Raw genomic sequence first — 15,850 nt, 5'->3', positions numbered from 1 at the left:
GTTAATTTTTTGTATTTTTTTTTTAGTAGAGACGGGGTTTTACCATGTTGTCCAGGCTGGTCTTGAACTGCTGACCTCAAATGATCCACCCGCCTTGGCCTCCCAAAGTGCTGGGATTACAGGCGTGAGCCACCGCGCCCAGCCTGGGCTGACATCTTAAACTAGAACTGATCTGTTAAAGTTATGTTAGCCTCTTACAATGGAAATGGAGTAACTTGAAGGAAGACAGAGAAGCAGTGAAACCTTACCTGCAACGGTGGGTAACTGTGCCATTGGAAAAATGCAAGTTATTGAACTGAGGGAGTCATATGCAAACACTACAGAACCTTGACAGAAGAGAGACATGTGACAAGCACGCACCACTCTCAAGTCTGTCGGAGGCAGTCACACAGACACACCCAAGGGTCTCATAAGTCTGGGGGACTCTCAGAAGAGACAGTGACTGATGGCATTGCAGCTGAGCTTCGGGGCGCCAGGCCTGTGGGGTGGGGGTGCCTGTGCCGCACGTGAAGAAGTGGGGCGCATTGCAAGCTGAAGTCCCACAGCTGGTAAGGACACAGTAGGAACTTGAACCCAGGTCTGTGTAGTTCCAAAGTCAATGCCATCCCCACCCCCCAGGCCCCACACCTACAATAAGTAAGGCCTGAGACAATTTCTACCCACGTACATTTCTACCCATCTTGGACATGGATAGAAATTCTCATCTAGCCAAGGGCCAGCAGGAAGGACCCACAGTTGCCCAGGAGCCACTGGGGCAGCAATGAGTACCTGCAAGTGCCCCCCAGCCAGGATGTGGGCGTGTGCCAGGGGCAGGGGGTTGGCTCGGCTGGTTTCTGCCTTTGCCACGTCTGAGGGGAGACACACGTTGTCTTCACATTCCTGGAGCTGCAAACATCCTCGCTTAGAGCACTCTCAGTGGGTGGCGGTCACCGAGTCCAGGAGCCACAGGCACCTGCAGAAGCATCTCCTGTGTGAGCCAGGAACGGGATACCAGGGACCTATGGGCGACTTCCCTTAGCAGCAGCCGCCCTTCAGCCTCTGGAGCAGGGGGGCCCAGTGCCTGTGTGTCCAGGGGGTCAGGAGCCTGTGTGTCCAGGGGGCCGGGAGCCTGTATGTCCAGGGGCTCAGGGGTCTGTGTGTCCAGGGGTCAGGGGTCTGTGTGTCCAGGGGGTCAGGGGTCTGTGTGTCCAGGGGGTCAGGGGTCTGTGTGTCCAGGGGGTCAGGAGTCTGTGTGTCCAGGGGATCAGGGGTCTGTGTGTCCAGGGGGTCAGGGGTCTGTGTGTCCAGGGGGTCAGGGGCCTGTGTGTCCAGGGGGTCAGGGGCCTGTGTGTCCAGGGGGCCGGGAGCCTGTGTGTCCAGGGGGTCAGGTGTTTGTGTATCCAGGGGGTCGGGAGCCTATGTGTCCAGGGGTCTGGTGTCTGTGTGTCCAGGCCGTCTGTCTGTCCGCCACCTTCAGTAGCCACCTGCGCAGAAGGACCATGCCGGAGCCGCAGGGTCATTTCTTTAATATAGAATTTTATTTCTGGTTATAGAAACAAATGCTAAGAGGAGAAACAAAACTTCCCCATCCACATACAACAATTTAATAGATAAAAGAACAGTTAAAATAAATGAAAAACAAAAAGTAGAAATTTTAAACTTTGTTATAGCTTTAAAACATTAACGTCTGATACAATTAGAAATCACATTCAGATCTCAAACTCTTAAAAAAAAGTATGGCTCCTTATTAAAAAAATACTGTATCCCATTTGAAATGAAAACACAGGTCGCCTGCTGTTGACATGGGTGGGGCTGTCCCTTCCTCTGGTGTCGTGCGTGCCCCCTCCCGGTGCTGGGGTACAGCCACACCCCCCCCACCGGGCGCCCACCTTCACTCCTCCAGGGTGAGACACGCAAGGTGACATGACCAGAACTTCACATCCAATGCTCTAGAACTGACATTTCCACTTCATAGGACACTGCTGCTTTTAAAAGCACTGATTATCAAACATGTTGTGAAAAATACTTTAGACAGGCAGCCACTGTAAAAAAAAAAAAAACACTCACATACACACACACACACACACACACACACACACACCGAACAACACCTGCCCCTCCCAAGTTATTTTTACAGGAGAATAATCGTTCAGATTAAAACAACAAGAACAAAAACTCAATATTGGCTTTAACCCCTCCTGCACGTGTGCTGAGCTGCCGGCCTTTGTCATCTGCAGGGCACGTGCAGCCCAAGTGTCTGGACTCAGCGACATCTCAGGACAGACTCTGGAACACGGCTGTTGTCTCTCCTCCCACCCCCCTTTTCCTGAAACAGAAATCAAGCCACATACATGAAGGTATTCTAGGTATCCAAAAAGCCTTTCTTGAAAGAAAGAAGAGCCAAACTTAAAATACTTGATTTGATTATTATTTTTGAGACAGAATCTCCCTCTGTTGCCCAGGCTGGAGTGCAGTGGCATGATCTCGGCTCACTGCAACCTCCATCTCCCAGGTTCAAGCGATTCTCATGCCTCAGCCTCCCTGGTAGCTGGGATTACAGGCACACGCCACCACGCCTGGCTAATTTTTTGTATTTTTAGTAGAGACAGGATTTCACCATGTTGGTCAGGCTGGTCTCAAACTCCTCAGGTGATGCGCCCGCCTCGGCCTCCCAAAGTGCTGGGATTACGGGCATGAGCCACCGCACCTGGCCAAATATTTGATTTTAAATTCCCATTGTTACTGATTAAAAAAAAAAATCTGGACCAGTTAACCTGGAGATTTAGAGGCTACAGACACAATTTAACATCCATACAGGCCTGTGAACTTCATGCAGAGAACAAACAAACAGAAACTCTAATTCAGAGTCTCTCATTTCAGCTTAGCCAACACATTTGGAGACTTAGGGGCCAGTTCTAGAAGCTGCTTTTAACTCTAGACTCGGAGGGGCAGGTCCTGTCACCGAAGGGAGGAAAACTCTTCTTGGCTATCAGCCCGGATTGAAGCCACTTCGCTTCCCCTGGCCCCAGCTTTCCTGCACTCTTTTCACCGTGTCTGACACAGGGCAAACCACCAACCACTCAAATGAGCAAACAATTCCAGAAAAAAGAATCCGAGATAAAGAATAACCAACTAGGAGTCTTTCCATTGTAGTCTCACGCTAAAAACAAAACAAAACAAAACAACAAAAAACAAAAACTGGGTAAGGAGCAAAAAAAGTGACAGAGGCCAGGCGCGGTGGCTCATGCCTATAATCCCAGCACTTTGGGAGGTTGAGGTGGGCGGATCACCTGAGGTCAGGAGTTCAAGACCAGCCTGACCAACATGGTAAACACTCTCATCTCTATTAGAAATACAAAAATTAGCCGGGTGTGGTGGCAGGTGCCCGTAATCCCAGCTACTTGGGAGGTTGAGGCAGGAGAATTCGCTTGAACCTGGGAGGCGGAGGTTGCAGTGAGCCGAGATTGGGCCACTGCACTCCAGCCTGGGCGATAGAGCAAGACTCCATCTCAAAAAAAAAAAAAGTGGTGACAGAGTGACTTGGAGACCGCTTCAGTCACCTTTGGCAGCCTCTGGTGGCCTGAAATCTGGACGATGGAACTTAAGACGCAACTGGGTCACTGGGGCCTGGAGCGGGATGGGGGCGGGGGGTCCCCCGCAGCCAGTGTTCGGCAGCTTCACCAAAGCAAATAAATACATTCACGGCTTCTCCCTGGCCCCGGGATTTTTCTTTTCAACGCATTTTCCCCATGGCGAGAATGACAGGGCAGGTGCAAAGAGTGACTAAGATTCTTCCGAGGGGTTTCTCCCTGGACAGAAAGAAAGATGCCTAAAAATAAACTGACTGCCCTCTTAGTGATATTCTCTGATACTCCAAGCAGCCAAAACCAGCCATTAGGATGAGTAAAAGAAAAAAAAAATCCCAAAGGCTCACCAATTCAGAGGAGGAACGCTCACTTCAGTCCTGCACAAAAATACAAGGAAAATGCCAGTCTTGGTGACCCGCAGAGCTTCCGGGTCACACTCAGGCCTCCCGGGAATGGCTGGCCCCGAGGGAAGGCCTCCACTCACTGACCCTCAGGGTTTCATTCTCCAAGGACTGGGCTGTTTCTCAGGGCAGGAGTCTGACCTCCCAGCAGCTGGCACAGACTTGGATGTGACAGACAGGCACGGCGAGGTTCATCAGTCAGAGACGAATCCTCCTCACCACTCTCCCCGCTCCCCCCTCTCTCGTGGCCTTCTGATTTGCCCGGAGAGCCTTCTCACCCACCTCCAGGAAAAGCCAGCCCAGCTTCACACCCCCAGGTAGCACCCCTGCTCATGGTGCATGGCAGGCCTAGCCCTGGGCCCTCCACCCTGCCCACCTTCCCGGAGAGGGTTGAAATGTTCCATCCAGCAGCAGAGCTGAGGGCTGCAGCCTCTGCCTGAGGAGGAGTTGGGACGGGGCCGGAAAAGCCCAGCAGAGACAGGGTCCCATGCCCGTGGGCTCACAAGACAACCCAAGACTGAAACTATTTTCCCTAAAGAAGTCAGTGAAATGGGTCTATTTTTAAAATTTCAGTCCAGAGGGAAATGTGTGTGGTTGTAGCCCCAAAATCCCATTCTTCCAAGCAGCTGTGACTTCGGGGTTTGGGTGACAGGGAGGACAGAGGAAAGGACGCGGCAGCTCTAATGGGACAATCCTTTCCACAGATTCAACTCCGACAGAATTCAAGCCGCACGGTGTGGGTAAGGGCCCCCTTCTCGAGGCACGGACCCCACTCGCCACCCTGCGAGGGGCCGCGGTACCCACCGAGATCCCCTGCAAAGCACAGATTCCAAACCCTCCCTCTGGTCACCAAATGTAGCAGCTTTTCGTATCAAAACCCAACCAAAAAAACAGTAAGTATGTGATGAAAACCGTGTCCTGAGCACTGAAAAACAGGCCTGGAGAAAGGAACTTTGAAAAGAAAAGGAAATTGTAAGATGCAGGAAAACAATCTAAAAATAAGGGACAGAACCGGGCGAGAGACCATTTGTTATATTTTAAATTCTACCCTCATTTCCAAGAGCCAAAATACATTACCCAGGAACCTCCGGAGCTGAGTCCCGTCTACAGACTAATCCTGTCTTCATAGCAGCACATGTGAGCAATGTAAAGTATTCTCATTAAATAATATTGCTTTGAAGCAGCGGTATTGTCAAGGAGGCTCGAGGCGAGGCCGTGGGTAAACACGTTTTCATCAGGAGTGTGGCGCAGTCCCCGTCGTGGCTCCTTGCAGCAGACCTACTGCAGCCAGGCCGCCCGCAGGGCCGAGGAGGCCTCCATCCAGCATCCTGGGGCTCTGCGTTTGCAAAGAGCCTTACGATCATGTTTTGTAACTTATTCCAGCGTGAGGAGCGCGCGATTCCGTCCTGCAACGTGAGGCGGCATGCCGATGACTCTGAAGCCTTTTTTAGGGGGACTTTCTCAGGGCGGTGAGGAGGAGCCCAGGATGGACTTGGGGTGTCCTCTCTAGAGAGGTCAACAGTTCCTCATCCCGCATGAAGTCACTCAAGGGCAAAGCAGAATGTGAGGCTTCTGAAGCAAAACAGACCTGCACTCCCGCCGGCTCTGAAAGCGAAGGGGAAAATCCTTTCTTCTCCGACGCCTCCCCGTGTTCCATTACGTTTTCATTTTTCCCACTGAGGTCTGTTCTTTGTCTCCATAAAAACACTCATTTCAAAGCCAAGGAAAAGCTTCCTCCTCCTCCTGAACTCACTGAATCGCCCAAAGAAGGGATTTCTCTCTCTCTCAAGATGGAGCCCTCACCCGGGGCTTTCTGGAGAGTCCCAGCTCCCCGGGGGTGCTCCAGGGAGGGCCCTCTTTATGCAGAGGACACAAGAGCATTCGCTGAATGATGCCTGTGATCTCAAACCAGTACAGAAAACGGACCCAGGAGCCGGGGAGGCGAGGCCCAGCTGGGCTCAAAACTTCTTGGGGGCTTCGGCAGTCTGGAGGGGGCAGGGTGAAGCCCCCGTCCTGGCCCAACTCCACCGAATCCATCTCCTCCCTGCCTGAGAAGCACAGAGTGCGGTACCTAGGAGCAGGGAACACTCAGCAACTCAGAAACTCATTCCCAGCTTTTTCACTTGGCATTGTTCTTAAATCAAAGAAAAGGGAAATACAAATAAACAGCAAATCCCAAAGAGGACCTAGCAGACCTCGGGAAGGAAAGTGAGGGGCGGCAGGTGTGAGACACACATGGCTCCACCCGCCTGGTCATGGTCCCCGCCACCAGTGTCTTCCCAGCACTGCCTGGAGGGTCTCTGGATAGGGACCTGAGGGTCTCTGCATGGGGACCCCACACCAGTGTCTCATTTCACCCAGAGCGCATGGCGCCCTCTAGCGTGAAGCCAGTGGGAGAAGACTGGGGCGCGGCAGAACCATGAGGCCATACTCGGCCCAACTGGTGAGGGATTAACGTTGAGGTTTTTAGGAATGTAGAAAGCAAGCAGAAGAGGGATGGTCCACCTGGGTCCCTCAAAGGCATGAGTGACAGATTCCACCCTCAACGGAGGGCAGGTGTCACCGGGACAACTCCCACATGGAAAGAAAGACACAAGTGGCTGAGGACGGGCACACACCGGGATACTGGGCACCATGCCCTAGACAGCCAGGTCTCCCTGAGCTCCTCTGGCCCCGCTGCTCCGTGGACACTGGGCTGGTGGCAGAAGCTGGCACGAGAGAGTGTGCCCTGAGCCAGCTGCTGCCCTAGCAGCCTGGGGACGCTCAGGCCCTGCTTCCCCACTTCCCAGGGGCCACCAAATGGCCTCGGTGGATGCCTGTGCTCTACTTAAGACGTTCTTTTTGGGACTTACCTCCTAGCCAAAGCGGGTGTTTTCTTGTATTTGATAAACCTGGCAATTTATCCACCAGGAATCAGGAGACAGAAGCGGGTTACTGGGCCCAGGGGCTCTGAGGGAGCCCCTTTCCGAACAGGGCAAAGCAGGAGGGGCCCTTCCCAAAGCCACTACTGTGACCTGCTGTTCTCATCCGCTGTGGACCGTGCCCCCAGTCCCTGGTGACCAGAGAGCAGGCCCTCAGCCTCTGCCTCCCCAGTGACCCCAGAACGGGGCTGGAATCAGCTACTTTTGCTCCCCACATTCCTGCACATTGCTCGGGTCAGCTCACCCTTGAGAACCTAGAGAAGGTTCTTAGTCCCGGCTCCACACGGCTCAGGGTCACAGGCCGCCCAGGCTGGGGGCTGAGGCTCTCCCGGTCCCCCTAGCCTGTGCTCTTGCTTCTGCGAAAGCGCCTGGCTGGGAGGCGCTTGCTGGGCTGGCTCAGGGCACACAGGGAGGGCTTTGTGGCCGGGACATGCAACCCTTTTGGGCCCTGTCCCTTCCTGGGCCTCTGGCTACCGGTTCCAAGACAAGTTCCGGCATGAGCCAGGCATGGTACCTGCTCAGATGACCAAAAACTCTTTCAAAATCTCATGGTTATGAGCCCAGAGCAGTGGATCCAGGACCCAGGCCTCCTCTCCTTGCCCTCCTCTCCCTGCCCTGCTCCGAGTCTGAGCCGACCCCTAGGACCACGTCCCTTCATCCCTCTTTGCAGTCCCCGCAGAAGCTAGACAGTGCAGAACCCCACACGGCAGAATGCAGCCCAGGAGTCCTGTGCTCGCCACCTCCCAGCTCCATCCGCCACCCCCTTTCCACGCCCTTGGCAATGAAGCAGTGAAATCAGAGAACGCTACCGCTAACAGGAAGAATGCGCTGCGTCTCAGAAGCCAGGAAAGCAAGTGGGTCAGGGCCAGCCTGAGCAGACCAGGCCAAAAGGCGACCTCGATTTGTGACCAACACGTGGTGCAATCCCAGCACACGGCGCTCCCTGCAGACATCAGCTTGTATGAGGAGGCCAACCTGCAGTGGCCCAGAAGCAAAGAGAGGTCTCCCATCAGGGTGGCCACAGGCAGCCCTGAGGACATACAGTCACCACGGGGGAGAGAGCAGCAGCAGGTAATCACAGAGGCCCCCCGTGACGGGCGCTCCCGGGAGGGCGCCGGCTCAGGCCACACAGGCACCGGTGTCGGGGAGCCACCTCCAACCCCCACCCCCCGTTCTCTCACGCCATGCACGCACACACCAGGCACCACGGAAAGAAAAGGCCCACAGACGACAGCAGGCGACACAAGCGTGAAACGGGGCGCAATCTCTCACCCTCCACGGACGTAACTGCACCCAGGACAGCCGGCTGTGTTCATCCTGCCCCCGTTTCTCTGAAACCTCACCCAGGGCAACAGGTACGGACTTCCACAAAGAGCTTATTTCCCATGGAAAGGTTAGTGCCATAGAAACGACTCAATTTGGGGGGCTTAGAAAAACAACGGAACAGGGGAAGGAAACCGAACAAGGGGTTTTCTCTATCTAGGTGGAAGGAGGGGGCCCACAGAGGTTCTGCACTTGTCCTGGGGGACGGGGACTCTGATGGGGGCCACGGGCGACCCCACTCCACTGCACAGCACGTGTGTCCTCCCGCACTGCCTCGGAATCACTTTGAAAAGTGTTCTCCCTTCTTCTTCAGGGAGACACCTGTCCAGCCACCTCCCTCAAACGCCCTCCAGGCACCTGGGTCCCTCTGCAGCTCTCCCGCCAGGGCCCGGGCAGAGGCTGCTTTGCTGGTGAGAGGCTGTGATGCGGAGGACGGGCGATTTCCAAGAACCACTGCTCCTCAGGCACTTCCGGAGCTCTGCGTCGAATCTGTCGCTGTTTCTCGTTGTGGTCCCGGACAGGAGAGCCAGCGCCAGAGCGGCCAGCAAAACTGACAGCTGACCTTTACGAGGACGCACTTCGCATCTCCAAGACACACTGAAGGACTCCTCTCTCCTTCCCGAGCTGGGCTCAGCATTAGACAGCTCTGGCTCAACGCCGCTTGGTGACAAAGATCCAGGCACCACTGGCTGTCTTAATGGAAGTGCAGGAGGGGGCTTCCTCAGGGACCCCAGAACCACCCAACTGGCTGGAGCATCCCGTCCTCCGGTTCTCACCGTGTGGCAAACAAAACCAGTCGTGTTGGCGGGGGCTGGGCGTGGAGGCACAGGCCTGCTCACCACTGCTGCTGGGGTGGGGTCTCCTGCTCACGGACAGCCCAGGGAGGGGCCCTGGAGTTTCAGGCAGGAGAAATGGTTCCAATTGAAAAGAGCAGATCAATGTGGGAGTGGTGAGGACTCTGTAACTGGGTGAAAAAGCAGCTGGAGCAGATGGCGTTTGGCACTGTTAGGTCCCCGTGTGGCCGTCAGCACCCGGACATCGGAGCCACGGAGAATTCGGGAAGGTCTGGTCTGCAGAGCAGCGGCCCCGATCGTCCCCAGCAGCGCGATGTCTGCGGCCGGCGGATCCAGGCTCACCTTTCATCCTAGGAGCCTTCCACCGCGAACGCCAACCCAGGAAGCCGCCGCTCTTACTTGAAGTTATCAGACAGAGCGGCAGGTTTACTCTTCGAGGGGATTAAACCCAGCGGGAACCCTGGACCTACGGCCAGTCATCAGACCGTCAACAGGTAAAATCCTCAAAAATACATGATCCCTTTTGTGTCTGTCTCAGGTGTACAATGAAGTCTGAATTCCATGTTTAAACAAACAAAGAAAAACTTGGGGTCTGAAGTGAAATCGCACACCCCCCGAGTTAATGCCAACACTCTCTATGTCACGTTCCGGGCGGAGAGGCTGTTAGGCGGTCCGTGGCTCGGCAGCTCCTGGCTTCCCAACAGGCATCTGTCCGGTGCCCAGGCCTCCCCGGCAGCCTTGGTGTGTGCCTTGCTGCGTTTCTGTCTGTCCTCCCGGACAAAGGCGGCTGGCCATGCAGCGCGGAGCAGAGGGGCTGTCTTGACACATTCCTCAAGATGCTGAGCTCCAACCTCCTCCCCATGCCCGACAGGGAGGCCTGGGAAGAGGAGGTGGTGCCGAGGGAGAAGGAAAGGAAAGCAAAGAATTCCCAGAATCATACAATCAGTTGTCTGAACTTGTTTATGTGTTTTTGTTTTAAACCACGGGAAGGCAGGTGATCAAATGGAAAGGGCTGGGTGTGTCCAGGTGCCGCTGATGCCCGCAGGCCGCCGCGGGCTGTTCTCCTCCGTCTGTGGGTGCGGCCGCCTGAGCTGCCGGGTCCAGCTTCGGGGTCGCCGCTGGGTGAGTCCCACTCCCCCGCGTTGCAGGTGACCTCACTCCCCAGTGCCTGGCCCCTGGGGGCCGGCGGCTGCGATCACTCCGGCTGGTGTGGTCACAGCCCCACTGGGCTCCTCCACCCGGGACCTTTTGACCTCGGGCTCTCCAGTGGAAGAGGCGGAGGCAGAGGCGGTGGTGGCAGTGGCTGGGGTGGTGGTGGCCGTGGCTGCGACGGCTGCTGCCGGCTCCTTGGGCCCCACCTCGCACACCCGGGTGACCACCACCGGCGCGGATGAACTCGCTTGGGTCGCAAGGAGCTGCAAAGGGCTGGTGAGGGCTGGAGTGGAGGAAGAAGAGGGTTACTCTGGGGTCTGGTTAGGACCCAGCTGCTTTTTTCAAGTCCCCTATACAGGGGCTAAGCCACTAAGCCGGAACCGGAGGTCAGTGCACCCCTGCCAGGCAGGACAGCTCCCCTTGCTCTGCTCCCTGCGGGCCCCGCCGTCCCCTCCCCACCTCATCTGCCCTGTCTCTGCTGGCTCCAGCCTGTTGGGTGGAGGCCCCTCTCGTTGCTGTCTAGATCCTGCTGGACATCGACGGCTTGCCTCACTCCTTTACACAGATGCACTGCCCTGAGCCACCCCACTGACACCCCGCCCGGTGCCCTGGCACCCTGCACCCCCGCCCAGCACCCTTGCACCCCAACTCTCCTCCTTCCTTCGACCTCTTGCCTCACCCCATGGAGTGTGAGCTCCAGAGAGTGGGCAGATCTGGGTTTTCCTTCCACCCTGTTTTCTTCCCCTCCCTTTTTTTTTAAGGGACAGGGTCTCGCTCAGTCACCCAGGCTGGCAGGTAGCGGAGCAATCACAGCTGACTACAGCCTCACTCTCCCGAGCAGCTGGGACCATGAGTGTGCAACACCACACCTGGCTAAGTTTTTGAACCTTATGTAGAGATGGGGTCTTGCTATGTTGCCTGGGCTGGTGTCGAACTCCTGAGCTCAAGCGATCTGCCTGCCTTGGCCTCCCAAGGTGCTGGGATGATAGGTGTAAGCCACAGTGCCTGGCCCCTTCCACCCTCTTTTTCTTTGCATTACCCCAGTGCCTGGAGTATAGCAGGTGCTCAATAAATTGAACTGAGTGGAGGATCAGGAGATACTGGGAGAACATTCTCGTGCCGCACTGACTACCGGGAGCCACAGAGCTTGGGATGTGGCGTGGAGAACAGGGCCAGGGCCTCACCGTAAGCGTTGCCGGCTAAACTGTTCGTGGGAACCGCATGCTTTCCGTTCTGAGTCACGGCCCGGACTGGAAGGTGGTGCTGCCCGAGGGTCACGGGTGTGGCGGGCTGCAGGATGGTGACCGTGTGTCCGGGGACCCCGGGGGCCATCTGGCTGGCCACCGTCTGGATGACTCCACCAGCCGCGGGGATTGTGGCAAACGCAATGGTGGGTTTCTCCTCCAGGCCTGCGGGACAGGAACCAAGTCAGCACCACACTCGGCCAACGAAACAATCAATTTCCTCGACGCCTGGGCAGCAGGTCGGCCAAGTGGGGAAAGTGAGGTCAGCACTGGGAAAAAATTGGTTTGCTAGAGGAAAATCCTATGGGTGAAATAGGTTTGGGAAGAAAATTACTAGGGTTTTAGAACAATATTTTACTTATTTATTTTTTGAGACAGAACAGAATTTTGTTGCTCTGTCGCCCAGGCTGGAGTGCAGTGGTGCGATCTCGGCTCACTGCAATCTCCGCCTCCCAGGTTCAAGCGATTCTCCTGCCTCAGCCTCCTGAGTAGCTGGGACTACAGGCGCCTGCCACCACACCCAGCTAATTTTTGTATTTTCAGTAGAGATGGGGTTTCACCATGTTGGCCAGGCTGGTCTTGAACTTCTGACCTCAAGTGATCTGCCTGCCTCAGCCTCCCAAAGTGCTGGGATTACAGGCGTGAGCCACCGCACCCGGCCTAGAACAGCATTTTAAATACCTTAGCTTTAACCAACCCAAATTTAGTCTGAGAAAGAAAATGTATTACTTAGAATGAAATGATCCTGATTACAGCTGTAACTTGGCCTTCCCTCACCAAACTGCAGTTTCATTACGGCAGCATTGAAACAAACGCCACCGCGGAAAGGAAGTCCAGGGTGGAGAGTGGCGTAGGAGGGCGCTGCCTAACTGCAGGCATTCCGGAGAGGAGCTTCTGGGGTCAGCTGCATGTTCAGTGTGTACCCCGTCAAGCCCTGGGATCGGATTTCTTTTAGCAATTCAGAACTACTTTTTCCCTAAATGACTTCTAAAGTCTTTAACTTACGAGGGAGTCGAAAAGAACAGTCTTCCCAGGCTCATTCTTTCTCCTGCAGAAAACACTAAATTCCAAATGCATGCAAGGCCGCAACACAACTCAATTTAACGTTACCTTAGGGCAAGGACACAGCTATGGGCATCCGAGGGCCCTATTCAACAAGGAAGGACGCATCTGCGGAGATTCATGCGGTTTTTTTTTTGAGACAGGGTTTTGCTCTGTCGCCCAGGCTGGAGTGCAGTGGTGCAGTCTAGCTCACTGCAACCTCTGCCTCCAGGCTTCAAGCGATTCTCTTCCCTCAGCCTCCTGAGTAGCTGGGACTACAGGAGCGCACCATCATGCCTGGCTAATTTTTGTATTTTCAGTAGAGACGGGGTTTCAGTATGTTGGCCAGGCTGACCTCGAACTCTGGACCTCAAGTAATCCACCCGCTTTGGCCTCCCAAAGCACTGGGATTATAAGCATGAGCCACCTGCCCAGCTCATGCTGATTTAAAGGGACAAGGCAGCGAGAGGCAGAAGCAGAGAATCATCCTCCTCAAGCCCCAGGCCCAGGCCAATGGCGCTGCCTTGGGGACTTGCCGGCCGGGACCACCACAAAGGGTCTTGCGAAGGCTGCCAGCCGCGGCTGCATTACCTCTGGCCTCGCCGCCCAGGTCCAGCACGGCTGCGCCCGCCGCATCATGGGAGCCCCCCGCCGCGCCCTGGCTGGTGAGGATGTATCCGTTGGCCGAGTTGGCAGATGTGGTGACCACCCTGACCATGGTGACGGTGGGGGCCTGCTGCACGACGTGGATGGCGTGGCCCGCGGGCTGCTGTGAGGTTACGATGGAGGCGGGCATGTAGGCCACGGGCTTGGCCACGAGGCTGGACGGTCGGGGAGGCACGGCCATGATCACTGGCTGGGCGCTGACGGGGGAGCCTGCACGGAGGGCGGAGAGCGGACGGTGACCCCTCCCGCACCCCCACGAGTCCCGCCCCGCCCCACCCCGCCCTGCCCCGCAAGAGGGCCGCCCGCTCCTTACCGGGTGCGCTTTGGGAATACCGGTACTCTGGGACAGAAGCTAACTTGGACCCAAACTCAGGGTCGTGTGGAATGGGGGAGCCCTCCCGAGACAGGCACTCTGGGGTCTGCAGGCCGCTGGAGCGAGGGGACATCAGCCCGGGGTGTGTGGGCGAAGCTGGAGCGCTCCTGGAAGACAGGCAAGGGCCGCGGCAGTCAGCGCCCGCGCTGAGGGATGCGAGGACGTTTCCGAGACATCACACATCTCAGCGCCGTCACCCGCCCATGCTCCCTGAAGCTCGTCTCTGTCCTCCGCATTCAGACGGTGAGAAACGCCCCCGTAACCTGCACCCAGCCTTTAAAACTCCATTTGAGTGGGGGCTGCATCGGGGGAGGCTCCGTTCCATGGGAGGGGACGGTATCACGTGAGGTGCTGCAGTGAACGCAACAACCTACGCAGTTCACTTCCACCGAGGTCCAGCCAGGTGTCCATGAAAATGGCCCGGGCCTTCTGTGCCAAAAACATAAGCTTCTGTTTGGTGGGCGCAACCGTCCCACCATGAAAACTCTACCCCTGAGAGGGGTGTTTGAACATCATTTGGAGCTCAGTTGAAATGCTGCAAATGACGTTCGAACACTTTTTTGAAGTCCTACCTCAACCATACGCCCAGTTCACCTGAGAATAACAATGCCAGACCCTGTGCTCGAAATGAATTTTCAGATATTTCAATCTTTCATCAAATCGTGTTGGAAACAGAATTTTGAAATGGGAAGCACGAGAGGCTAACGTGTCCTTCCACGGGGAAGGATTTCCGAGACTGCCGCTCAGGAGATCTCCTCCTGGACACCTGGGACGGCCTCATCTGATGGGCAAGCTGGGAAGCGCTGCCCAGACCGCTCACAGGCGGTGCATGCTCCTCCAGACTGGGCTTGGCCAAGACTGAGCTGGGCAGGGGAGGCCCTGACGCAGCAGGTGGGCAGCAATGGCTGGAGGAGGGTCTGTCCACCCCGCCTGCAGCAGAGCTGCGTTCCCAGCATCTGCGAAAAGCAAAGGCGGTTGTGGGCTCCCCAGGTCATACCCCTCATCTGTCCCTTCGAAGATTTGGCTCTCCCCGGGTCCTCTCACACACTGCAACAGAAAGCTTAAGTGCTACCAAAAGACCCACAACCGCAATCCATTTATTCTTGGCCTTAGGAACCGTTCCCATTGCTACACACATTTCCACTTCTAAGAACTAAAATCTTATTTTTAATACAACAGTCAGTGGCTTACTTAGTAACCTATTTTAGGAGTTCTTGGTCCTGAGATATTCTCTCAAAACAAAAACAGAAAATGGTGCAGTCTTGAAGTGCCGAAACGAGCAGTCACCCCTCGGTACTTGAGGGGAGAGGGTTGTGGGTACCAAATCTGCAGATGCTTACCCAAGTTCCTCATAGAAATGGTGTCTCATTTGCATACAACCTGTGCACATTCTCCTGTAAGCTTTAAATCATCGCCAGGTCATTTATAATCCCTAACACAATGTACCTGCTATGTAAACAGCTGTTGTAGTGTGTATTGTTTCATTTGTATTTTTTTTTTTTTTTTTTGAGACGGAGTTTTGCTCTTGTCGCCCAGGCTGGAGTGCAGTGTACATAAAATCTCGGCTCACTGCAACTTCTGCCTCCGAGATTCAAGCGATTCTCCTACCTCAGCCTCCCCAGTAGCTGGGATTACAGGCACCTGCCACCACGCCCGGCTAATTTTGAATTTTTTTAGTAGAGGCAGGGGTTTCACCATGTTGGCTAGGCTGGTCTCAAACCCCTGACCTCAGGTGATCCACTTGCCTCGGCCTCCCAGAGTGCTGGGATTACAGGCGTGAGCCACCGCGCCGGCCTTTTTTTTTTTGGAATATTTTTGACCTGTGATCAGTTGCATGCCCGCACACTGAGCCTGAGCCCACGGATCCGGAGGGCTGACTGCGCCACGTATCTCTAAACTCCAGGGCAGCTCAGCTTTCCTAACAGCTGGAGGACGGGCGCCCAGAGAGCTTTACCTTGAGGACAGAGGCCCGAAGGGGGTGCGGAAGCAGGAGACACCCCTCTGCCTCCGTTTCCGGAATGCCTGTTCCACGAGCTTGGCTTCAGAGGCAGGGTCTATTCGCCAAAAAGACCCCTTCCCAGGCTCCTCCTGGGAACGTGGGACTTTGATAAAGTAACGGTTCAAAGAGAGGTTGTGCCGGATAGAATTCTGCAGGGAAGCAGAGATATTCACCCGTCACCAGCAAATCAGAAAACGAGTCCCACCCACCTCAAATCTGCAACAGATGTGGGACCAGGGTGAGGGGAGGCCGTCCCACTGTGCAGAGTGCTGTGCTGGCTGGGCCTCACGGGAGCAGCACCGAGGCACAGGGCAGGTCATTCCTATCAAAATTTGACACCGCATAATTACCATTTTACCTTTTTTTTTTT

The 15,850-nt window shown here is 55.4% G+C and overlaps 1 protein-coding gene across 3 annotated transcripts in view; it reads right to left on the bottom strand.

Annotated features, from left to right (window-relative positions):
* Window positions 1-9,947: 9,947 nt before the first annotated feature.
* Window positions 9,948-15,850, bottom strand: part of FOXK1 (forkhead box K1) — a 120,726-nt gene continuing 114,823 nt past the window's right edge. For all 3 annotated transcript variants that reach the window (XM_063815212.1, XM_054687370.2, XM_003318280.6), the window contains 5 exons: window positions 15,436-15,629; window positions 13,422-13,588; window positions 13,034-13,318; window positions 11,342-11,566; window positions 9,948-10,440 (listed from right to left, as the gene is read on the bottom strand). In XM_063815212.1, the coding sequence (XP_063671282.1) occupies window positions 10,160-10,440; window positions 11,342-11,566; window positions 13,034-13,318; window positions 13,422-13,588; window positions 15,436-15,629 (1,152 nt within the window). In that variant the 3' untranslated portion in view covers window positions 9,948-10,159. The remainder of the gene's footprint in view (window positions 10,441-11,341; window positions 11,567-13,033; window positions 13,319-13,421; window positions 13,589-15,435; window positions 15,630-15,850) is intronic.

Source organism: Pan troglodytes, chromosome 6 (assembly GCF_028858775.2).
Source record: "Pan troglodytes isolate AG18354 chromosome 6, NHGRI_mPanTro3-v2.0_pri, whole genome shotgun sequence".
In the NCBI taxonomy this organism is placed as follows: Eukaryota; Metazoa; Chordata; class Mammalia; order Primates; family Hominidae; genus Pan; species Pan troglodytes.
The sequence above is the reverse complement of the archived record's forward strand: the minus strand, read 5'-3'. Positions and strand labels throughout refer to the sequence as shown.